General features: G+C 52.0%; 6 protein-coding genes across 6 annotated transcripts; 4 read left to right on the forward strand and 2 right to left on the reverse strand.

Moving 5' to 3' along the window:
- Positions 1 to 2,196: 2,196 nt before the first annotated feature.
- On the forward strand, positions 2,197 to 4,122 carry BJX68DRAFT_263191 (uncharacterized protein; the record flags this gene model as incomplete). The annotated part of the gene is made up of 1 exon (XM_071044629.1): positions 2,197 to 4,122. One exon carries the CDS (start codon positions 2,197 to 2,199, stop codon positions 4,120 to 4,122), a length of 1,926 nt encoding a protein of 641 aa, XP_070903162.1.
- Positions 4,123 to 8,060: 3,938 nt separating this feature from the next.
- On the forward strand, positions 8,061 to 10,662 carry BJX68DRAFT_253097 (NADP-dependent oxidoreductase domain-containing protein; the record flags this gene model as incomplete). The annotated part of the gene is made up of 11 exons (XM_071042665.1): positions 8,061 to 8,084; positions 8,361 to 8,680; positions 8,765 to 8,870; positions 8,940 to 9,213; positions 9,256 to 9,437; positions 9,468 to 9,579; positions 9,613 to 9,698; positions 9,765 to 9,821; positions 9,885 to 9,960; positions 10,042 to 10,139; positions 10,228 to 10,662. The coding sequence occupies 11 exons, from the start codon at positions 8,061 to 8,063 to the stop codon at positions 10,660 to 10,662; spliced, it is 1,770 nt and encodes a 589-aa protein (XP_070903163.1).
- A 1,517-nt stretch (positions 10,663 to 12,179) lies between these two features.
- BJX68DRAFT_263193 (HET domain-containing protein) lies at positions 12,180 to 13,046 on the reverse strand (the record flags this gene model as incomplete). The annotated part of the gene is made up of 2 exons (XM_071044630.1): positions 12,180 to 12,940; positions 13,040 to 13,046. 2 exons carry the CDS (start codon positions 13,044 to 13,046, stop codon positions 12,180 to 12,182), a joined length of 768 nt encoding a protein of 255 aa, XP_070903164.1.
- An 866-nt stretch (positions 13,047 to 13,912) lies between these two features.
- BJX68DRAFT_253098 (FAD-binding oxidoreductase) lies at positions 13,913 to 15,667 on the forward strand (the record flags this gene model as incomplete). Its single annotated transcript, XM_071042666.1, has 4 exons — positions 13,913 to 14,193; positions 14,230 to 15,060; positions 15,123 to 15,328; positions 15,402 to 15,667. 4 exons carry the CDS (start codon positions 13,913 to 13,915, stop codon positions 15,665 to 15,667), a joined length of 1,584 nt encoding a protein of 527 aa, XP_070903165.1.
- A 1,131-nt stretch (positions 15,668 to 16,798) lies between these two features.
- Positions 16,799 to 18,056, reverse strand: BJX68DRAFT_229210 (uncharacterized protein). The gene is made up of 2 exons (XM_071038987.1): positions 17,195 to 18,056; positions 16,799 to 17,069 (listed from the first exon to the last, which is right to left on the reverse strand). The coding sequence occupies exon 1, from the start codon at positions 18,005 to 18,007 to the stop codon at positions 17,402 to 17,404; it is 606 nt and encodes a 201-aa protein (XP_070903166.1). The 5' UTR covers positions 18,008 to 18,056; the 3' UTR covers positions 16,799 to 17,069; positions 17,195 to 17,401.
- Positions 18,057 to 19,563: 1,507 nt separating this feature from the next.
- On the forward strand, positions 19,564 to 22,732 carry BJX68DRAFT_263196 (eukaryotic translation initiation factor 3 subunit G-domain-containing protein; the record flags this gene model as incomplete). Its single annotated transcript, XM_071044631.1, has 6 exons — positions 19,564 to 20,002; positions 20,051 to 21,090; positions 21,475 to 21,551; positions 21,641 to 22,271; positions 22,397 to 22,568; positions 22,680 to 22,732. 6 exons carry the CDS (start codon positions 19,564 to 19,566, stop codon positions 22,730 to 22,732), a joined length of 2,412 nt encoding a protein of 803 aa, XP_070903167.1.
- Between the last annotated feature and the right edge of the window lie 296 nt (positions 22,733 to 23,028).

Consider the following 23,028-nt stretch of genomic DNA (forward strand, 5'->3'; position numbering starts at 1 on the left):
TTGATGCGTAATATGATCAATGGCGATGAGAATAGTCTTGTAGCCTGCCAGATCGTTCCCGCTCGCTCAAAGTAGCCTTGGTATGCATTCAGCCTCGTGCATGTTGGCAAAATATACTGTAGCAAACGACGGACTAGTATTTCTGAGTTGCGATTTATATGTAGTTGCGCAGTTATACTCAAGATCGCTGTCTGGTGTCACTCTGATCAACCATCGTGATAACTAGCGTAGCAATTCAAATAATGCTCCTATACATTACTTGGCCATACCAATTCCCATCGCGTCCAGGTTGATGTTTAGTGCTCCTTTGAGCCGATTTCTCCAAGACGGTTCTATTCTTGGTGACCCATACGGAACCATAGTATTGCCCAAGCAAATGCACATAAACCCACCCTCGAACTTAACCAACGTTTTAATGTCAGCCAATTCTGCCTTTAGACGAGTGGCGACCTTGGCTGCGACTGGGAGTAAGAAGACTGGAACTGTAGGTATGGGCTGGTATCCCTTCCACGCTTCCGATATGGTAGGGCTTTCAGGAAAGTTTATCACCACCGTTTTCAAGGAAGCTGAGAAGGTAAGAAATTGCCAGGAAGAAACCAGGCGCATCTACGCAAGTGGATTCCCGGGACGAGTTGCTAAATGCACGGCCAGGCAGGACCTCCTTCTCCGGTTGGAGAGCCCACCCTTCGAGCGATGTCGGGCCAAGTGAGACATGGGTAAATTAATTCAGGCTGCTACATTGGACTAAGTATTGTCCTCGTACAAGAGCAGACCAAGAGACCGTTTCCAGAAATCTGCTCAAATGGCTTTATCCCCATCTACTACCATGAGGTATATCACCAGCTTACCTTGCCCGGCGGCCTGGGCTCGGTATCTCTGTGGCCATTGGGCAAGGCTACCCAGGAACCTTAGGGCCGCCTTCCTTGTTAGCAAGCAAAGCCACTACTTCTTCGGAATCTTGGAAGTCTCTCAGTATCCACCACGTGCTCGGCCTATCGGACTGCGACCGGATCACTGACCTTACTCTTGCCATTCGTCTAGGCCATGGAGCATGAGTCAAGGGATATTTCGTGCGGTCCGAGTCTCTTGGCAAGTAGATAATGAACGCAAGTATCGTGTATAATCTACGGGCTTGAGGAAAAGGTGGCAACGCATATCAGGCCTCCTGTCAGGTACTTCCTGGGGTACTCGCGTTTGGGGGGCTGCAACCGAGTTCACCCATTGCTCTTGATACGTTTAGATACATGGCTTAACCTTGCCGAAGCATCATTGAAAGACTGCTTGGGTAGGTTCCATCTGCCACGGCCGTATTTATTTCAATGGATGACCAAGTCGCGCGCGCAGACTCGGAGTTTCGCCGCTGGCCCACCGTCGTTGCGTCGTAGCTTCGGCCGCACCGTCTTACGCCTTAATTCTCGGTGCTCTGAGTAAGACCACGGTATTCTAATGTTCTTAGAGGCAATATGGAGGATTTTGGTGGATGGATGGAATGAGTACCGTCTCTGAGGCGTGTGGATCTAGATCCTTGGGGTATCGAGGCCGAGGAGGATCTTTTCTTCGAAGCTACGATGGGCAGAACCGCTGTGCTTTCCTTCTGGCTCGTTGTAAAACACCCATATCCGCAATATGCTTGGAAGACGTGTTTCGGAGCCCTGCTCCTTCCTCCGCAGGATCAATCAATCTGGGCTGCTGGGCATATATTCTTGGCGTGCGCGCTAAGTCTCTCAAGAAACGAGAAAAGGCTTAGTATCGAGCGCAACTAAATACTTCAAGACATCATGCCATCTCCAAATTCGAGAGATCGCGTATCCTTCAAGCAAGAACTACCCTCCATTACCTATTTGATTGGGTTCAGGAAGATTATCAGATTATCAGATAATCCGAGCTAGAACAATCTGATCTAGACCAAGCATCTCATTCGCCGGGATTCAGAGCCCTATATCGAGCCCCCACCTGTTGCTTGGCAGGCTTCCCTGTTCTGGGCACTGGGAGGTGTTGATCCCCGCCAGCAAGGCCTGTTACTCCAATTGACAGGCTGAATCTAAGACTAGGGTCTCCCTAGCAGGTGCAGAGTTTTTGTATGGCGTTGTGCATCGGAGAAGAGTGCCGATCGCAACTTATAAGACAGCAGATTCCAACTGCCATCTCTTGTCTTATCTGATCAGATCGACTGCTCTTTCTCAGGTTAAGCTCGCCATGGCCACAAACGAGAAGCCTGGTCCTCATACGACCGCCGCCGAGGATGGCATTACTCCTGCCCCGGCGCCGCAGAACAATGTCGACTTTCGCAGCGTCGATCCGGAAAAGGCGCATAATCTACAGCAGAAAGGTGTAAGTCGTGTCGAGGCGTTTTCGCGCCTCTTCCACCGCAGTCACCCTGTGGCGATTACCATGTATGTTTGCATTCTCGCTGTCTCCGTCTCCTTCTGTCTGGACCAGTCCACGACCTCTGCGTACGATGTCTATGCCACTGCGGCCTTCAACCGACAGTCGTACATTGGAACCATTGACATCGCCGAGGGAATCATCGTTGCCGTTTCCAAGCCCTTTATCGCAAAGCTCTGCGACGTTTTCTCTCGACAGACTGCGTACATTTTCATTCTAACCTCCTATGTCCTCGGATACATCATCGTGGCGTCCGCGCCCACGGCACCTGCTCTCTGCGTCGGACGAGTCATCGCCGCCACCGGTCAAGCAGGATTGGATCTGACAACCGATATCATCGTCGGTGATCTCACGCCCCTGGAGTGGCGTGGGTTCGCCAGCGCGATGACCTCCTTCCCCTACCTGTTCCTCCCCTTTGTCGGTTCCAAGATCCAGTCCAGCCTCTGCTCCGACGACACCGACACCTGCTGGCGCTGGGGCTTCGGCATGTTCTGCATCATCGCGCCCGTCCTCGTCAGCCCCATCATCGCCACCCTCTACTACGCAGACTACAAAGCCAAGCAGGCCGGCGAACTCTCCTTTGCCGCCAGCCGCCTCGAAGTCCGTGAAGCGACCGAAAACAACACGATGAACATCCAACGCGCATCCCTCGGCAAACGCTTCACCACTTTCGGCGACCTCCTTACCGAAATCGACATCATCGGCCTTCTCCTCCTCGCCCTGGGTTTCGCCCTCGTCCTCCTCCCCTTCTCCCTCGCCCGCGACGCCGACGGCGGCTGGTCAAACCCCTCCATGATCGCCATGATCACAGTCGGCTTCGTCGTGCTCATCATGTTCCTCTCCTGGGAAATCTTCTTCTCGCAGTACCCGATCCTCAACCGCCGCGTGTGGCACAACAAGACCTTCATCTGCGCAGTCATCATCGACATCTTCTACATGGTCTCCGGCAACGTCCGCTCGATTTATTACAGTACCTGGGTCCTCGTCATCAAGGACTGGAGCACATACAAATGGGGGAACTTCACAAACATCTCGACCGTCTGTCTGACGGGGTTCGGGCTGCTTGCGGGCCTCTACCACCGCTACTTCCACCGCTACAAGAGTCTTCAGATATTCGGTCTGAGTCTGCGTATTCTGGCCCTGGGACTGACATACTGGGCCGTCGGCCCCAACGCCACAACCACCGCCCTGATCTTCACGCAGATCCTCAACTCGGCCGGCGGCGCCTGCTCCGTCGTCGGCACCCGCGTCGCATCTCAGGCCTCCGTCCCGCACCAGGACCTCGCAGCCATCATCGCGCAGCTCTCCCTATGGACGAAACTCGGCTCGTCGGTCGGCTCCGCCATCGCATCGAGCATGTACACGAGCACATACAGAACCAACCTGCTGAACCAAGGCCTGTCCACCGAAGACACGGCAATCTTCTATGGGAGCTCCACCACCGCGCGCAATACATTCGGATGGGGAAGCGCGGAGCGCGAGCAGGGCATCCGCGCGTTCACGAATACGGTGCGGCCCATGTTCCTCACTGGCTTGTGTCTAGCGGTTATCCCGCTGTTTGCTGGGTTGATGATGCCGAATTACTATCTTGGCAAGGCGCAGAATGTTGTTGATGGGACGTCGAACGGGGGCGTTGTCGTTGAGGAGGCGCAGGTTGGGAGGGGTGCGGAGGGCGGGCGTGAGAGCGAGGGGGAAAGGAAGTGGTATCAGAAGGTTTGGGCCGGGGTGAAGAATTAGAGTGGGTCACATTGGTCTATACCTGGCGAGGTTGGGAAAAGTTCTAGTTCCTTCCTGCGATGTTCTTCTTTATTTATTAACGCAAAGCTACCTATGCCTGGGCGTCGTGCTGTTGGACCTCATCGCCCAGGCTTAGCTGGCTGTAACTAACACAAATGATTCGTCTCATCTCGGACATTATTGCACGTCTCTCTTATATCCCAACTAGAAGGTGAACGGCCCTCTATTAGCCATAAATAAGTTATAGGTGACCTTAGTTTCCTAGGCGCACTAGTCTAGAATACCTAATCCAAAATCTCCAAGCCATTATAGCACATATTCGTGGGGTTCACGGTAGAGCAAGTACCATGGTGCGACACCGTGAGTGGCTGATCAAGGACTAGGATCTGCCTCCGAGTACTGGGATGAACCTAAGCTAATTAACCCCGGTACGTATAGCAGGTGCCACGTACGCTTTCACGTACGCTTTTCTGGAGGATTGACTCTGGCGTGGTGGTGGCGTGCTGGGGCTGAGGCCAGGTATCTCCTGTTCGTCTCTCTTGGGTGGTATTGGTGCAAGACAAAGACAAGGTGTGGCTTCTGCGAATGGATACTAGAGGACCGTCCAGTGGGGCGCTCGTCGCCGGCCCGGGGTCTGCTGTTTGACCTGCCTCTGTATATCGCGCCCTGGCTGCCATGTGTCTTCTTGAAAAATGAGGCATTGATATCACGACGGTTGTAAGTAGCAAGAGCCTGTGATGTAATCTCTGGCTTGACCAGCTGCCAGCTAGCATCCTTCTTTCTGACCTCCTGGTACAGTCAAATTCTTGGTGGAATAACCCTCCACGTGAGTAATTTATCAGCTGTGTAACGTCAATCAACTGCAGGCCAGAGAAAGTAGTTATGGACTTCTGCACCTTACAACCACATCACACCATGTTTAAGCATCATGCATGTACTGCGACCCAATCGCCCATTAGCAGTTAGACCACCAGCGAAGCGAAAAACTCCAACACCCGACACCGGACAACGGGCCAATATCTGTGGTGCCCAGTCGGCTGTAAGTACCCCCAGATCCTCGAGAGGGTCCCTCACAAGTCGACTCTTCCACCCAGAACCAAGCTCCAGCGTACCTCTTACCGTAGCTAAGCGCCAAATCTCACGTCAGCCTGGGCGGACGAGCATACGGTCCTCGTCTCCTGGGGCCTAGCCTTTGGGCGCAAACTTGCCAAGAAATAGCTTGCCTCGTAGGTTGTAGGCCAGTGTATTAGCTGTGTCACACACCTGCATATGGATCAGCAGCCTAAGTATCCAATTTCCGCCTAGTATGGGAGGGCCTCCGGAGTCAGGCTTAGATGGAAACCAAGGAGCGTCAACCAAGTGTCCGCACAGCTCGCCTTGCAATTTCGAAAGACGTAACGTTCCTTTCTACGGTTCCAAATAGAAAGGTAGACATGGTGTTGTTTAGCCGCAGACGGACAGCCCTATGGCTAGTTTCCTGTCCCATGGTTCATAGTAGAACCTCGTCCCGGAACCCCTGGGCTACTATCCATTCCTCATGCAGGCATTAATAATCGCCTCCATGGCATGCCTCGGCCTATCCTGAAGCACTGTTTGGTCTCTACGGAAAGGCCGAGGGCTATTGACTGTTGTTTACTAAATAGTACAAAAAAGTAAGATATCAAAGGCGTAAAGAAACAGTTATCTACAAGCATTACTCTTGAAACATTCGGATTTCGTCCATTAGGCCGTAATAATATCCATCAGTTTTTTCATAATTTTTACCTTGTTAGATCAGGTCTGTGCGGTCCTTTTTCCTCCTGTCGCTAATTTTTTTACGGAAAGAAAATATACAGTACTGCGACTTACGTATCGGAGATCCGGCCAGATAGCGCTATTTGCAACATATAAACCATATGGAATCACCGATCCGGACAACCACGGGTTCATGAAGCCAACTCGATCCCCTTCTCAACATCTCTAATCAGCGTACGGCGCCCCCTCAACGACCTCAACGCCCCACCAACCCCTCTCTTCGCGTTCAGCCCACGCTGTATCCGCTGCTTAGCGGCAAGGATATCTGGCGGCTGCTCCTTAATGAGCCTCTGTTTCTCTCTAAATATATCCCACCACGAATCATCATGGCCGCGCTTGTGCGGAAGTAAATGCTAATCCCACATACTTCTCTCCTCTTCCTCACTGAGGTTCAGCCACGCGTAGAGATCCATGCGGGCAGTGGAGCGTTGCTCTACAGACAGGGGGGATAGATCGCGTTAACGAAGCGCGCCCTTGTCATCCTTAATAAACTTGACGTCCTCAGGCCACTCAAAGACAGTGGCCTGCAGTTACGGGCCAACGTGGTAGACATAGGGCCCCACGTCTTTTCCACAGATCCAGCACCAGCCCTTTCATAGCCGCGAGTCGTCGTAGCTAAAGCCGTAGTAGATTAGGACTGTTTAAATAACTATTGGAGTAATTATATATAGTTGTGTCGCGAGCTACGCTATTCTAAGTATAATAACAAGGACTATAAACGCGACCTAACTAATCCACTGCGCTAGGTAGTATAGACCAGGCAAGTAGATAGGACTCTCTATAATAAACACCCCACGCAAGAGATGCTCGGGGATGAATATAGTGACCACGCGTGAATTAGGTATAATAATAAGGATCTTAACAACCTTAGGTCGCTAATACTAGGCGTCTAGTAATAGTTAGGGCGCGTTAGGGTCTATTTTACGCTTCTTATTCTAGGTGTCAAGGGCACCTGTAAAAGTTATTAGAAATAGTCTTATAATAGCTATAGTATAGTTAATTAAGTTACAGTTCGCTTAGATTATGTATACGCGGATAAGGATAAGGAGAATGATTATAATTATGTTAGTAAAGCCATACCAGTCGCCCGCTAGGATCATCATTGCGAATAGAAAGCCTGTTAATGTAGTTGTGATTATAGCTAAAATAGCAAAGTATGGCTATTATGATTATGGATTCTACTTTATTTCCTAGTAGACTAGGCTACGCGAGACCTGAAGTTTCTGCATTTACATCCACCTAGTGAACCATGCTGATAGGTTACTAGTTATTATGCCGCTGGAGATATTATACAGCGTGAATGTTAGCTATTTAGTGCGGAATCAATCGCCAGCAAAGACAAACCCGGCGAGTAGGGGCATGTACTCGAGCCAGTAGCTTAGGGCCAGGCGACCAACTAAAATGTCCACCTCGTTCGCTCCAAGTAGTGTGAGTAACCTGAGGGCATCAATCTTGAACAGAGCCCATGTTGAAAGCGCTTCCCATGGATAAAACATGATATCTAAGTAGATTAGAAGTGATAAGGGGATGTATACCGTAAGAGCGGGGTGAAGAGAAAAGAGGGGCTGTGCTGATATCGGGCAGGCTTGGGCTAGCTGCATCCTGCCACGCAAGGCTGTCTTTCGACGTTGAACGAAAAGCAATTCTAATATACCAGGCAAGCCTTTGCAGGAGAACTGGATTTATGTCAAGAAGAGCCTCGAGTTAGGACTTTGTAGCGAATTAATGGCTGATCGAGCGACCCGAATTCGCGTACCGGGAAACTGAACTCGATGTCATGAGAAGCAGTTAATGTCCGGTCCGATTCCAACCGATGGAACTAGCATCACATCTTGAGAAACGGACAGTCTGGAGGCCAGCGTAAGCTCTAAGGCACACCTTAGATATGTGGCAGCAACCAGATTGGGAATCCTACATAGTGGTGACTGTGTGCAACAGTGCTTGTATTTAATACCAGTTGCTATAGATATCATCCAAGTCGACTTCTCATGCAAGCGATCTGCCCGCCTCAATAAGAACCCCATTCTAGCGCATGAGGTGACAAGACAACCAGAATGATCTAGTATGGTTGGCTGACCGACACACGGGTTCCCGTCACGCTTCTGTGACCTGCTCCGACGTCCCAAGGCAACTCCATAGCATTCATGTTTGCTTTGTCAACTGCAGAGGTGTGGCCAGCGCGGCTCTGCTGCTCCAGCTCTCATAAGACAATCCGCCACACGCACTATCTGTGCAGTGCAGCGTCCAACGAGTCTGCCTTGAGGCCAAATTCTTATGAGCTTTCTACCTTGAGTATACAATACTTGAGAGATAGCTAATGATAAGTTGCCATGCTAGCGCGGCGGCCACTATATTGGGAGATCCGACCCTTGCTTATAATGTCTAGAACAAAGCCTTTATTACGCTTCCCTTGAATTAGATCGTAGAACTTTTAGCATATCCAGGTATTCATACGAGGTTATAGCATCGCACTAGTCAGCCTCGGATACCAGGGCTATAGGAGCCACTTTCTTAGTCTCTCTAATAGCCTATTAATCACTGTAGTAGCTATGTGCGACACGAACCTTGTAGTACTAGAATCTTTCTCCCTTAGCCTTGGCAGTTTCCCAACCTACACCTCTCTCCCGCAGCTCCTACAGCACCACACGCTAGATTTCGCTATCATATCCATGCCACATGGTGCGCACATGGAATGCATAACGGCCCTAGTGGCTAAAGGCGTCGCTGTATTAAAAGAGAAGCCCGTTGCAGGATGCATGGAGGAGTACGATTAGATGTTGAATTTCCTGGTGCTGATTGGAATCGCTTTTTAGAAGCGCTTTGAGCTGTACTTTCTACATTTCCAAAGACTGCTCCCGCTTGTCGGGCGCGTTGCCGCCGTTGAAGCGAGCCTTGCATTGAATATTACAAATCTTGAAGAGACCTGGAGAGCGAGCTCTGGGGTTGGGGTTATGGTCATCAAGCCCGTCAATATACTCTGTGCTAGTCTGGCAGGGAGCTGACAATGATTGGATTATATGTAGGAGGACCTCGGATGCCACATGCTCGACATCCTCGTGTGGTTATTTGGGCTGCCGACTTTGGTTATGGCGCACCAGGTCTCATCTGTGCGCCCTTGGCAAAGATACAGCGGAGACAATGTCTGTGATATATTGATAGACTGGGGTACAAACTGTATAGGCCATGTACGTCTGTCGCGAGTCACTCATCAATCATCTCAGTACATCTCTGTTTCCGGGACCGATGGGACGCTCACACTTGGCGGGCATGATATCACACAGTACGACACGCAAGGCCGTGAGACATTAAAAGTCAAGCACTAACCTATGAATAAACAAGTCATTTATTCCATGGCCCAAGAATTTGGTGACTGGGTTAGTAGACGGAAACCTGACTTCTCTACCTTGTTAGCAAACGTGGCGCATACGGTTTCCGTTGTCGAAGTAATAAAGAAGTCACTTGTGACTCGCCAGGTGCATCCTCTGCTGTATTCTTCAAGCAGACCTCCTCCAGCTAGCCATGTTGCACCCAGGATATCCATAAGCTGATAGCCTGTCGCCAGTTTCTCCACTACATCTCCTCCCCGGACTCGGAAGAGATTTTTCCACCTAAATACAGGAGCCCTGATTCCTGCCGTCGGTCTGGGCACTCGCGGAGCCAGGCGTGCAGGGGAAGTCTACAATGCTGTCTAGGCAGCACTATCGGCTGGCTACCGCTATATTGACACGTCCCAGTCTTCCAAGAATGAGCACGAGATTGCTCGAGCCATCAAGGACTCGGGTGTCCCGCGGAACGAAATTTAGGTCACCACGAAACTGGACAATGCATGGCACACACGTGTTCACGAGTCTGTGGACGTTTCTCTATCCGCTCTGGGTATGGACTATGTGGATCTATATCTCATGGTAAGCATGTCGTATCTCACGGATTTCCCAGTCATCGTGTGATCTGAATTGCTGACTTGCAAGCACTGGCCTGTCTCTATCAACTACAGTGACCCCAATTCCACGCTCTCTGGTTGGGACTATATAGATACGTGGTACGGTGAACACTAGATAATCTGTTCCTCCGGCGATTCAACTAATAACCCCAGGCAATAAATGCAGCGGATCTCCGCGAAGAAAGCGCGCAACCTCGGGGTTTCAAACTTCTCCATCGCGAACCTACAGCGCCTGCTAAGCGATCCTTCATGCAAGGTAATCCCTGCAGTGAACCAGGTTGAAGTAGGTCATCGCCCCTCACCTCGCTCATTATCTCCACTCATAAGGTTCAATTCGACTTCTTCTTCCTAACTCGCTTCGACTTGTTTAGCTCCACCCATACTGGCCCTCTAGAAGACTGCTCAGCTACTGCAGTAACCATGGCATTCACTGCACTGCGTATTCACCCTTGGGGTCTGCAAATTCTCCGCTAGTGTCCGAACAGTCGCTGCTTGATATATCGCTCACAAGGAAACGATCGCCACGTCAGGTTCTGTATGCGCTTTCTCTCTCTCTCCCTCTCTTCTACGTCCATGCCCGTCTCACGAATCTGACGAACTCTTTTAGGCTTATGTGGGGTATTCAGCGCGGCACTAGCGTGATACCCAAATCTGTGAATGCAGCTCGAATCAAGGACAATTTCCAGCTAGATGGATGGGAGTTAAGTAGAGATGAGATGGACCTGTTGGATGGTTGCACGACGCGGTTTAAATCATGCAGCGGAGACTGGTTGCCTGGAAACCTGTTCTTCGAGGATGGCGACTGATGATGGTAATAAGATAGCTCGACGACCAGGAGATTGAGTTTCGTAGATAAATTAATCGCATTTCCTGGTTCTGGGACTGGCAATTTCCTTCCCTCAATCTCAAGCTTCTCAACATTCCGTCGTGATGCACTTTGGGCGAAACTCCCATCCATGATCGCATGAACATAGCAATTGCCCACAATGACGATAGGCGCTCTCTTTTCCAGCAACCAGTCGAAGCACTGCAGGTGTGCTGCAGCCCCGAACAATACACACAGCATCACCCACCTGAGTCTCAAGCGGCCTCAGGCCCAGATACCCGTTGCGACTAAGAATCAGGGACCGTCCGCCCGCCACACGAAACAATTGGGCGCAGTAAGGCCCACGGGCCACTGTCCTTGCTTCCTTTGTTCGAGTTATACCAGGCATCCAATAGCCCCACGACATCGGGTTCGCCTCTCCCGTGAACTGCGGCAGAATACGATCGATAAAAGCGTCGTCCGGCGCCTCTAGCGTGCCGTCAACTCCCCGGATTTGGTCGGTTATGATGGCTCTCCAGAATGCTGCTCGGATGCCCGCTTTGCGCTGTGTAGCAACATAAGGGTCTGGGCCTGCCAGTCCTATCTTCAAGTTCGCCCGGTTGATATTAGCCTCGTGAAAACCCTGCCATCTTAATAGCCATTGTCTCGGCCGGTAGTATTCTAGCGCCGTGGTCCAGAGGATCGCCAGGAAACCGCTTGGCGTTGGCTGAGATATACGGAAAATATCGAGGACGTGGCTCCTGGGAGGGGAGGGACTGGTGGCCATGACAGTGTCGAAGACAAGTCCATGCAGCCGCAGAGTGTTCAGGTCGGGCGAGCACTCCGGGATTATGCCGTACTTGCAGGAGCGAAGGGCAGGCAAGCGGTCTTTGACGAAGCGAAAGGTGGACTGCCAGAGAGAATCGGAAGAAGCGCTCATTACACTCGTGGTTGACGGGGGGTTATATCTAATAACAGGTGTCAACAGCTCTCACACTACGTGTTAATGGTATCTTTTTCTTTTCTGGATAGAGGAAAGAATTGTTATCAGCACTCACCCCTTGACCACGTCGATAGGCGTCAAACGCAACCAAGTCCAGAACCCTCCGTCCGCCTTCCATTGGTTTGGGTCGAGAAGTACAGCCTCTTTTCTACCACCGCTCTTCATCGGTATCAGGACAGGATGGATGGCCCACGAAGGCACACCACGCAGTCTTTCGCTCTCTGGCTTCCACAACAAGAAGACGGTGCCAATACTGCTGGTCCATGGCGTAAGAAAAACTGTAAGCTCCTGAAACACGTCGCTGTCCGGGCCCATAGCTTGGTGCCAGATGATTCTGTACTCCCGGGACAAGGCCAAGAAGTCCGTACACTTTGTCGCGAGGCAGGGTGGACTGAAACCTCGACGATAACCAAAGTATCACGGCAAATAGGAAAGCCGCGCGCTCTGTTGGCACATTCTGCGAGGCTACCGCTCTAAACAGGTCCATCTCGTGGAGAAAGGGGTAGAGTGGTAGACTAGCTGGAATAAAATTCCACCCTCGAAGTATGCGAATCCAGGTTGCCCGTACAAACAGCCGACCTTATTGACTGTCGCAAACCTTTCTCCTTCTTCACCAAGGTTTCGAAGTCGCGCAGGTTCGCTGCGTCTCTCCCGCAGACGACAGCCGCCTGCTGCGGTAGCACAGCCTCTTGCAACACCCACACCCGCTGCCACCAAGTGCGCTTATATAGCGCAGTAAGCGCCTTGGCGGGGACTAGGCTGTCGATATTAATATTTGCGTCATCCACCTCGAGCTTGGAAGCAGATCGTATGAACTCCATCGCCTCATGGCTCCTATCCGTCCTGGGACCCAACCAAATTACTGTCCCGAATGCTTTGGAGTAGATGTCCGGCATAAGGGCAAGCTGTCGAGACTTCTCCGCGTTGTCATCTTGGTCAATGCAGATGGCATCGACCCAGAAGGAGACGGGCTCCTTCCAGACTCTGACGCGGCGGAGCGCTGTGGCCAGGTTCCTCGTCACGGGAAACGGCACGCCGTTGATGAGAATGGTTTCCTGGGATGGTCGGAAGTAGCGCCAGTAGAAATCTCGTGCATGCAGGAATATCCCCCGCAAGTTGGAAGCGGCGCACCAGAGAGATACTCTAGGACCGTATTGCAGTAGCGGCTTGAGCCTCGCTAGGTTATAATAGAAACTCAAGTTCCCACTTCGGGTGAGCGGGAAAGGCCAGTCTGGCGTCCAGCCCCGCAGTTTGGGCACTTTTGTCTGGTCTTCCCCTTATTATATGCAGTATTGCAAAGCACGTGGTGTGGCGCTTGGAAGTCAAGTAGTGATTGTAAGCTGACTGGCATATGCAGCATAGTGCGTTACCCTACGGTCCATGTGCCGACTCTCCCCTGGGTATATTTGGTCGTTGATGATAGCCACGCAGCTAGTCCTCTGCCTCAGCGTCGTCACGCCAGCACACCACAGTTCGTCCTGGTGAGACAGCAGCTTCAATTTACGGGGGTTTGGCTGGATGGCATGACAACACATATCCTGTCACGCAATGCACGGTATTCGAATTCGCGGTCGTGATCCAAGTATCCTATCCATCGTTGAGCTCGACAATATGAACGTTCCTTTCGCGATGACGAAACCAACAGTGACATGCCCACGTGGAGGTCAGTGTAGATGGACAGATGTAGGTGGAAGACGATTGGGACGATGAGAGTGAATCAAGCGAAACAAACACATTCGATAGGGCAGGACTTAGGTTGTTACTGAGGAGCATGTGGGCAGTCGGCACCAATAGCGCCCTGTATAGTGGTTGCTTTCCACTTTGATTAGGTCTTCAAGCTATTCAAGTTTATATTTGAAACTGGAATACAACTATCGGAGAGCTTTTCATTTAGCGTGTTGGAACATTCGGCCCAGGAGAATAATGCAATGTGCGGCCCTTCTCTCGCAATATACATGGATATAAGTCCCCCGTACACGTACAACTGACCCAAATATCTCCAGCTGCGGCAAGGTGGACGTTGCGTCGATCCAACATATAATCATCAGACAATGACCGAGCCCCGGGACCCGCGTAAGATTATCTAGTCGCATCGTTTCAACTCTGACCCCAACACCGGACCAGAGTTGACAACCAATTTCTTTCAGCATTCCATATCCCAGATAGTAATTTACCAGGAGAAAAAGTATAAACTCATGTATGCAAGTGAGCATCAACTCAAGCGTGCAAGCAGAGGAAGTCATTCAGAATGCGTCTCTTGCTCCTTCCAGCGCTGATTGCCACCAGCGCATACGCGAGGCAAACCGGCCCAACGGTGTCTTCTGTTGACCATTTCCTACGATCCGTAGATGTCAACCCCTCCCTAATCACCTCCGCGGACAAGTTCGCCGGCGGAATCGCATTCACCTGCTCTGTCCTCGCTCACCACCCGATCAACAACAGCATCTGCCCCTCGGACCAAAGTCACGACAGCACGCATTCTCCCAGCTCATCTACCAATTGTCCCTCGACAAACACAACCAGCAGCCAGTACCTCATCACCCAATTGGACCCCTCCTATCTCAGCCAAGCGCACGCCCACTTCTCCGCAACAGCCTATCGCGATCCCGCCTGCATCTACACCCCACCGACACCGGAAGCCGTCGCCGTCGCCATCCGAACCGCAGTCTTCTCTTCGACCCCGTTCGCCATCCGATCCGGCGGCCACAGCTTCCAAACAGGCTGGGCAAACATCGACAGCCAGCTCCTCATATCCCTCTCCGGAATCAAGAACCTCGACTACGACGAGCCCACCCAGACACTCCGCGTGGGATTCGGAAACAGATGGCAAGACGTCTACGACTACCTCGCGCCGCACAACCGCCTCGTCATCGGCGGCCGCCAGGGCACAGTCGGGATGGCGCTGACCGCCGGTGGCGGGCTATCGCACTCCAGCAACGAGTACGGCTGGCCGTCGCAGAATGTCCTCTCGTACACGCTTGTCCTTGCGAACGGGACGATCGTCGACGCCAGCGCAACCTCGCATCCGGACCTGTACTTCGCCGTAAAAGCCGGGGGCAACAATTTCGGCGTCATCACGCACATTACCATGCGGACTGTCCCCGCAGGCCCGGTCTGGGGCGGGACAATTACCTATTCCACGAACTATTCTAGAGAGTTCATGGCTGCGGTAGCCGAGTATCAGGCCACAGGCCAGGTGGACGATGTCAAGTCGGCGATTCTGCCTTCTATGGGGCTTAATGCGGGGGTGATTTCCTGTATAGTGGCGCATATGGGCGGGACCGAGAGGCCGGAGGCGCTTAGGGCATTTTTTGATATTCCGCCCGTAGAGGACGATACGAGGGTTTATGCAAGCTTTGCAGGGCTTGCGGCTTACGACGTGCCAGGGGCTCCAAGGTTTGTTGCTTCTGTCTTTGGGTGGGGGTTTAATCTTGGTGACGCTAAGGTGATTGCTGCAGATGGATAGATGCGACGACGACGGTTCTTCTCGATTCGCAAACGCACGTTGATATCCTGGATATTGTCAGCGAGTACAGCGATGCCATTTCTCGGATTGAGGGCGGTTCCTTCTGGTTAATGCCCCAGCCTATCTCTCAATCCATGGTCGAGGCCTCTAGATCCATAGGGGAAGACCCAATGAACGTCACCTCGGCTGCGCAACTCTGTTTGTTTGACCCTCTCCTCTCCCTTCCGTTTCACATCCAATTGCCCATTTTCCATCCTTCTAACAGAGACAGGGCTCACCGTCAACCTGAACTGGTCCCGCGCCTCCGACGACGCAACCGCGCGCCGCATCATCACGGAAGCGATCGAGCGCATTGAGCAAATGACAAGGGCGCGAGGGCTATACAACCGGTACAAATTCCCAACCAACTCTTATGCAAGCCAGAACCCGTTTGTTGGGTACGGTGAGGGCTCGCACGCTCGGCTCCGGGCGGCGAGTAAGACGTACGACCCCAACGGCGTGTTTCAGAGGCTGGTTCCTGGGGGTTGGAAGCTTTAACGTAGCTTTCCGGGCGTATATCATATCATAGAAAAGTGTAGTAAAAAACCTCAGAGTGCCGATGTGGCCATAGTTGTAGCAACGGATGTATTGCTTCACTCTGCATGCGCGGTCATAGAGTTGGCATTGATGTATCCGACCCTCCCATGCCAGCGCGGCATAGATTATGGCATTGGCTATCTCCGGGTCTGTGAACTCGACAGCGATCGAGGATGCCCGTTTGAGAGCGGCTTCCTTGGTCAGCCATCTTATGTGTGAGACCTCTGCATTTGGTATTACTGTATAGTTGTCTGTGATTATCCGTTGGATGGTTGCTTTCTGGTCCTTGATGTTGACAGAATTGGTGAGTATGCCATGGACAATGACGCCGTAGGTTGGCACAGGCGAGCTCTGCGTGTTCCCCAAGGCCTTTGATACAACCCCTGTTCTGTTTGACCGGTGTAGCCTCGGCAGTTGTGCTCGTGAATACTTGATGTCACCATTTTAAGCCGATGTGCCGCAACGACTTTTGACCAGTTTAGTAGCCATATTGTCGTGTATTGAGACCTCTACTTTTTATCTGATCCAGATGGCGGGTCGTGTTCGGAATCGCTGAGGACTGGCGGAGGAGGTGCTGGCGCGCCTTTGGCCTGAGCCGCAATCTGCGCCGAGGTCGCAGTAGCAGCTTGTCCACCACTGCAATTGGCCGCACTTAGCGGAGTCGTGCTCAGTCCGACAGAGTTCTTGATGATCGTAATGTCCTTCTGGATGTTCTGTGTGCACTTGGCCGCGTCTTGGACGTGCTGGAGGATATCGCCGAATCGCAGGCTGTCTCAGGACCTTGCCAATGAGCGCAACGGTCGAGGCCACGTACTGCTGTACTATGTTCCATGGCACCTGGTTCTGCTGCCCTCTATCCACCGCTTGCAGTCGATTGTTGGGCGATAGCCAGAAGCTTGGCTGATAGATTGAACCCGGTTTCAGGTCGATTATGTCGCAATTTGGAGAGAAATCCAAAAACTCGATCTGAGCTACTGAGGGTGGTTGGAATGGAGATGTGTCGGACTTCGTGGCGTACGTAATACCGTGGGTGATCACCTGACGATCGTCCCCATCTGACGATCGATTTCAACCACCTACTTAAGCTACGAACCTCTTCACTTTTCTTTTGCTTTCATCCGCCACTCTAGGTAGGGTGAATGGAGTTCTACTGAAAGTCCTTCCCTGGAATATAGAGTGATCTTTGACGTAAAGGGGTAATGCCCGGTCCGTCATTGATGTAGGGGGATTTCAGTATGGGAGCACCTCTGCGTATAAGAGTACGGATAGCGCTGTAGTACGTCAAATTATGGCAGGCCTTGCTGCACGATTAGTGGTTCTGCAAATGCAGAGAATTAGGTCCGTCTAAAGTCTATTGCTTAAGGTATGAGAACGACTTTCAGCATTGGTCTAAAACAGGTCAACAGGTATTGTGCATTTGAATTATTCACACGAGTAGAAAAGCTTCATAAGCGACTAAAACTAACCATACTCGCTCCCACCGCACAGGGGCAGGGCATACACGTACATATCCACCGTCACTAGCATCCGCATCAACCGTTCCCCCGTATGTTCCACCTCGGTCGACTTTCGCCCCAAATACTTGTATCGCCGCATCATACGGACTTCAAACCCAGAGACCCATCAATAGAGACGACATCGGTGATGGTTCAATCGCCGACAAGCCATCCTCTTCCAGAAGCCAGAGTGTTCCTTCTATTCGGTCCGCCGGAGTACGTTCAAGTAGATCTCCTTGGCTACCTCCTTCAGGGGGCCGGCAGAATAGGTACCAAAGTCGCCAATGATGTCGTCGCCGAATTGCACCTGCATATACTCATGCAGCTTGCAGCCCCACTCGTCCTCTGGAATCTTGTACTTCACTGCATTCCACACAAAGTCACTGAACGCCGCCCAGTAGGCGTCACGAGGTTGATCGGGTGGCTTGAAGTCGAGGGGGTTTCTGGTCTCCAGCTCCGGGTCGTTGTATAAAAGGTCTAGGAATTTGATGGCTTCATTGGCGTTTGTAATAGGTTTTAGGACAACACTTCGGAGGCGAGCAACAAGTTGTTCTTGAGCCTCACCGGATGTCTGACTGATAACATAATCGAGACTAGAAGTCGTGGCATCGGGGGTTCCCTCACAGGCAGCGAGTTTCCGCTGCAATAGGTACTTCCAGTTCAAAAACCTTAGTTGCGCCTTGTCCCCCAGCCTTGGAGGGTCCGGTACGGTGAAAGTGCTGCCGCTTGCAGGAGTTGACCGATGCTTCCCGTCCACCTTGACTGTGCTGGTATCGTTTTGGCTGTTCGAGCATTGGTGCGACATTGCCCTTGCCTCTACCTCTGAAATCTGTGCTTTCGCCGCGTGTAGTTTGATCTCGTGCTTCCGTAGCGTAGTCTCCAGCTCAGAAACGCGGGACTCCGATGTGTTCAGCTGTTGTTCTTGTGCTGCCAGCTTGGCTTCCAACTCGAGGACGCGAGTGCTTGATGTCTTGGCCTTTGTTTCCTGCTTGGCCAACTTGGCCTCCAAGTCTGCGATCCGGGACTTGTATTCGGTTTCAAGTTTCGATCTACGCTTTTTGGCCGCCTCAACGTCCTCCTCGAGCCAGTCTAGTTCATCCTTGTAAGCCTCCTGCTGAGCATACACGTCGTCGAAGAGGGTGTCCATAGAATTACTCCTCCACGAATCCAGATCGACCTTGTACGATCCATTGTAGTTTCGCAATTTGACAACCCGAGACCGCTTATCGTGAGACGCTCTGGATGATGACATGACGAGTGGTTAAGGGAGGTGCGGTCTGGAATGACTAGGCTGGAGGTAGTGTTAACGATTGCTCACTCCATACAAGCGAGTTTTTGCTTGAAATGAAGACCCAAGCTCACCTTGCGGGACTGATGAGATACGTGTCTGATGAAATACGTGTCAGGGGTGCGTTCAATGTGAAAGCGGTAGACGATGAAGTGGAATGAAGCCGATCAGGAGGGTGTGCCAGAACATGCAGCACTGGTTTGGGAGAAGGAAGCTGTTGCCATGTTGAGACAAAGATGGCAGGTGTTACTCTCGCTGAAGCCTGCCCAGAAAAGGCCTCACTGAACTCTCTCTCTCTCTCATTCCCACCTCTCTACTTCTGTTTGTTCTCATCTTGGCTTCCATAGAAACTCGAGTCCATGCATTCTTTATTTTGTCCTCATTCTCAGTAGAAGGTGAGACACGTCGGAGCTAATCGATCGAGAACGATTCCAGAAGCCAGACAAGATCCTCAGGTGGAGACAAAGCCAAGCCGAGAGATCCGGGGACTTCAAGATCAGTCACTCGTACTCCGTACTACACAAAAAACCCCAGTCTCCGACGGACTTGGCCGTTAGACACGATAGCAGGCCTTTATCTTCATTCATGCTGAGAAATGATCAAGACAAACCTAATGACGGCTCGTGTTTCTGTCGTCGCGTGCCCTATCACCAGTGAGATTCTTATCGCTTTGGGCCCACCTCAGGGGCAGCAATTGGCGCAGGGCAAAGACAAGCTTGCCTCGCTTGGCCGTCGCGTGTTTCGAGACCAGAAATCCCAGCAATTCCCACGCGATCGCCCCCGTTCCCAGTATCGCTGCTATCGCCATCCGTCCACTTCGCCGTGGGTTTCCAGTGGGCCACTTTGATAATAATAAATCATTGTGCGCGTCTCTGAACACTTTATCGTCTCCGGTCCACATAAATATCCAGACCTTCGCCCCCTTGGTTGAGAGAGAGAAAAAAAAATGTGAAGCTCATCGCGCCAGAGGGGTGTTGCATCCCTTACTCCAAAAAGCCTCCAACTTATTCACCTCGAATGTGACTTGAGCTGTCCCAGCTGAACACACCTCTTCACATCCAACATTCATCACAATGGCCGGACTCAACTTTGACCTGGAGAAGAACCCCCCAGCGGCACAGACCGTCATGGACAACTCCAGCGACGGCGCCGTGCCCGGGGAAAGCTTCGCGTACGGCGACTCGCTGTACGCCAAGATCCAGCGGCTGGCAGGAAAGCTCAAGATTGAGCAGCGCGGTATCGAACGCGTCCCCGCCGCAGAGCAGACGGATACCTCATATACCAACATTGGGAGTATGTGGCTAGCCGCCAATATGGTCGTCAGTTCATTCGCCATTGGTGCTCTGGCGCATCCAATCTACAACCTCGGGTTTGTGGACGCGATCTTGACGGTCCTCTTCTTCAACCTGCTTGGTATTATGACGGTCTGCTTCTTTTCGTGTTTTGGACCATTCGGGTTGCGCCAGATGGTCTTTTCACGATTCTGGTTCGGGTGGTATGTGACAAAGTTCTGTAAGTGCTTCTCATGCCTCTGACATGGTGCCAAACTCATCTGGGCAGTTGCCATCCTCAACATCCTCGCCTGCATGGGCTGGTCGGCCGCAAACGCAATCGTCGGCGGCCAAATGATCCACGCCGTAAACAACAACGTCCCCGGCTGGGCCGCAATCCTGATCATCGCATTCTGCACCCTCCTCGTCACCATGGCCGGCTACAAAGTGGTCCACCTGTACGAGTACTGGAGCTGGATTCCGACTTTTATCGTCTTCCTCATCGTGCTCGGAACATTCGCCCACTCCGGCGACTTTCAGAACATCCCCATGAAAGCCGGCACCTCTGAAATGGGCTCCGTCCTCTCCTTTGGCTCGGCCGTCTACGGTTTCGCAACGGGCTGGACCAGCTACGCAGCTGATTACACGGTGTATCAACCCGCGAACCGCAGCCGCATCCGCATCTTCTTCGCGACCTGGATCGGGCTCATCATCCCCCTCCTCTTCGTCGAGATGCTTGGCGTCGCCCTCATGACCGCGACAACCCTCAACGACGGCGTAAACAAGTACCAGACGGGCTACGAGGCAGCCGGAAACGGTGGACTCATTGGCGCAGTCCTTGAACCCCTCGGCGGCTTTGGCAAATTCTGCCTCGTCATCCTCGCCCTCTCCATCGTCGCAAACAACTGCCCCAACATCTACTCCGTCGCCCTCACAGTCCAAGTCCTCAGCCGGTACGCACAGCGCATCCCGCGCTTCCTCTGGACAGTCCTCGGCTCGTGCGTCTCCATCGCAATCGCCATCCCGGGGTACTCGCACTTCGAAACCGTTCTCGAAAACTTTATGAACTTCATCGCGTACTGGCTCGCCATCTACTCCGGGATTTCGCTGACAGACCACTTTGTCTTCAAGCGCGGGTTCGGCGGGTACACTGTGGAGAACTACGACAAGCCCGGCAAACTGCCCGTGGGGATCTCGGCGGCGCTGGCATTTGGCTTTGGAGTTGCCGGGATGATTACGGGGATGAGCCAGAGCTGGTTTGTTGGGCCGATTGCGCATCATGCGAGTGGTGGGGATGTTGGGTTTGAGCTTGCGTTTGCGTTTTCGGCGGTTAGTTATTTGATCATGAGGCCAGTGGAGTTGAGGGTTTTTGGGAGGTGACCCGCCTATTTATCAGGTGGTTGGCAGAAATCGATCCAGTGTATATAGTCATGGCTCGTAATCTAGACGATAATGTTCTTTCTCAGTGCCCCGTCTCCCTGCCAAGTTTTCACTTGACCTGGCCTGGAACTGCCTTAATACTCGACACAGAGGGTTGATAGAGTCCAGAGTCTGAAGCTGTTACTAAACAGATATTGCATTACGAGTATAACAACCCAAGAGCTAAATATTCCTCCCTGGAAGGAGAGTCGTTGAATGTGTGGTGGTATACAAAGAGGGCTCACGTGACCGCACCGCCACAGCGCCACGCGCTCACAAATCCACAACGGACAGAATCTCGAAATCCAGAATCTTCAACCCGAATTCCAACAACTCACAAACACAACCAGCACAATGTCTCGACTAGGAAAGTGCGTTACTCACCGTCACCCCGAAAAAAAAAAAACTCCCTTCTCTCGAAAGATTTCTTCGAAGCTAACAAATTTCTTCAAAATTACAGCCGCGCCGACTGGGCGGACGACGAAGAATTCGACGACCCCTCCGCACTCCCCGCGCAGCAAATCACAACGAACAAAGACGGCACCAAGACCGTAACCAGCTACCGGTTCAACGACGATGGCAAAAAAGTAAAGGTCACCCGACGGGTCAAGACGACCGTCGTCCGTGAGCACGTCAACCCGCAAGTCGCGGAGCGGAGAACCTGGGCCAAGTTCGGTCTCGAAAAGGGCCACGCCGCGGGCCCCTCGTTCGACACGACCTCGGTCGGCGAGAATATCATCTTCCGCCCCTCGGTCAACTGGAAGGCGCAGGCGGCTGAGGCGGAGAAGAATGGAGGGGAGAAGGGAAGCATCAAGGATCAGCTGAAGGATAAGAAGGTGAAGTGCAGAATTTGTTCGGGCGAGCATTTCACAGCTAGGTGTCCGTTCAAGGATACCATGGCACCTGTTGATGAGGGTGGTGAGGGTGGTGAGGGCGCTGGTGGTGCTGGTGGAGAGGATGCCGCCGGTGGGCTTGGTGCTGGCGGTGGTAGTTATGTGCCGCCTCATATGCGCAAGGGCGCTGCGGCTGGTGGTGAGCGGATGGCGGGCAAGTATGAGAAGGATGATTTGGCGACGCTGCGGGTTACGAATGTTTGTCTCTCTCCTGCTCTTTTTCTCCTTCCTACTTTTTTTTCACCTACCTTTCTTCCCTCTCCTTCGATCCCCTTTCTCTCGAAGATATTTGGCGAAATGTCGGTAAGCTAACGTTGAGACAGGTTTCCGAGTTAGCAGAGGAGCAGGAGCTCCGGGATCTGTTCGAGCGTTTCGGTCGTGTCACCAGAGTCTTCCTCGCCAGGGACAGAGAGACCCAGAGAGCCAAGGGCTTTGCCTTTATCAGCTTTGCGGACCGCAGCGACGCTGCACGTGCCTGCGACAAGATGGACGGATGTATGTTGCATTTTCCTCTCCTCGCTGCTTTCCTTCCCTTTCACTTTTCACTTTCTCTCCATCCATTATACCGCAAACTCAGCTGTCAGACACTGTACTAATTTCATCTAGTCGGATACCGCCACCTTATCCTCCGCGTCGAGTTCGCCAAGAGGGCTACATAGGCTTCTTCTCCCCTATCTGTCCCTCCACCTTCCATCCTCATCTTCATCCGTCCTCCATACCATTTTCTTCCGAATATCATCTTTGGGTTCCTACTTTTTCGCTTCAACGGGGTTTTACGACACTTTTTTGGTGTGATGACTTGTCTGTCTTCGTGCCGGGATTAGGCTTAACTGAAGATAAATACTACCTTCAAAATAAAAGTGAAAAGTGTTATGACTCGTTTGATGATGATGATGATGATGATATGATGGATAATTGATAAATTCGATAATCTATGGGTTTCTTCTCACGTACC

Source organism: Aspergillus pseudodeflectus (assembly GCF_044049435.1).
Source record: "Aspergillus pseudodeflectus strain CBS 756.74 chromosome Unknown BJX68scaffold_6, whole genome shotgun sequence".
In the NCBI taxonomy this organism is placed as follows: Eukaryota; Fungi; Ascomycota; class Eurotiomycetes; order Eurotiales; family Aspergillaceae; genus Aspergillus; species Aspergillus pseudodeflectus.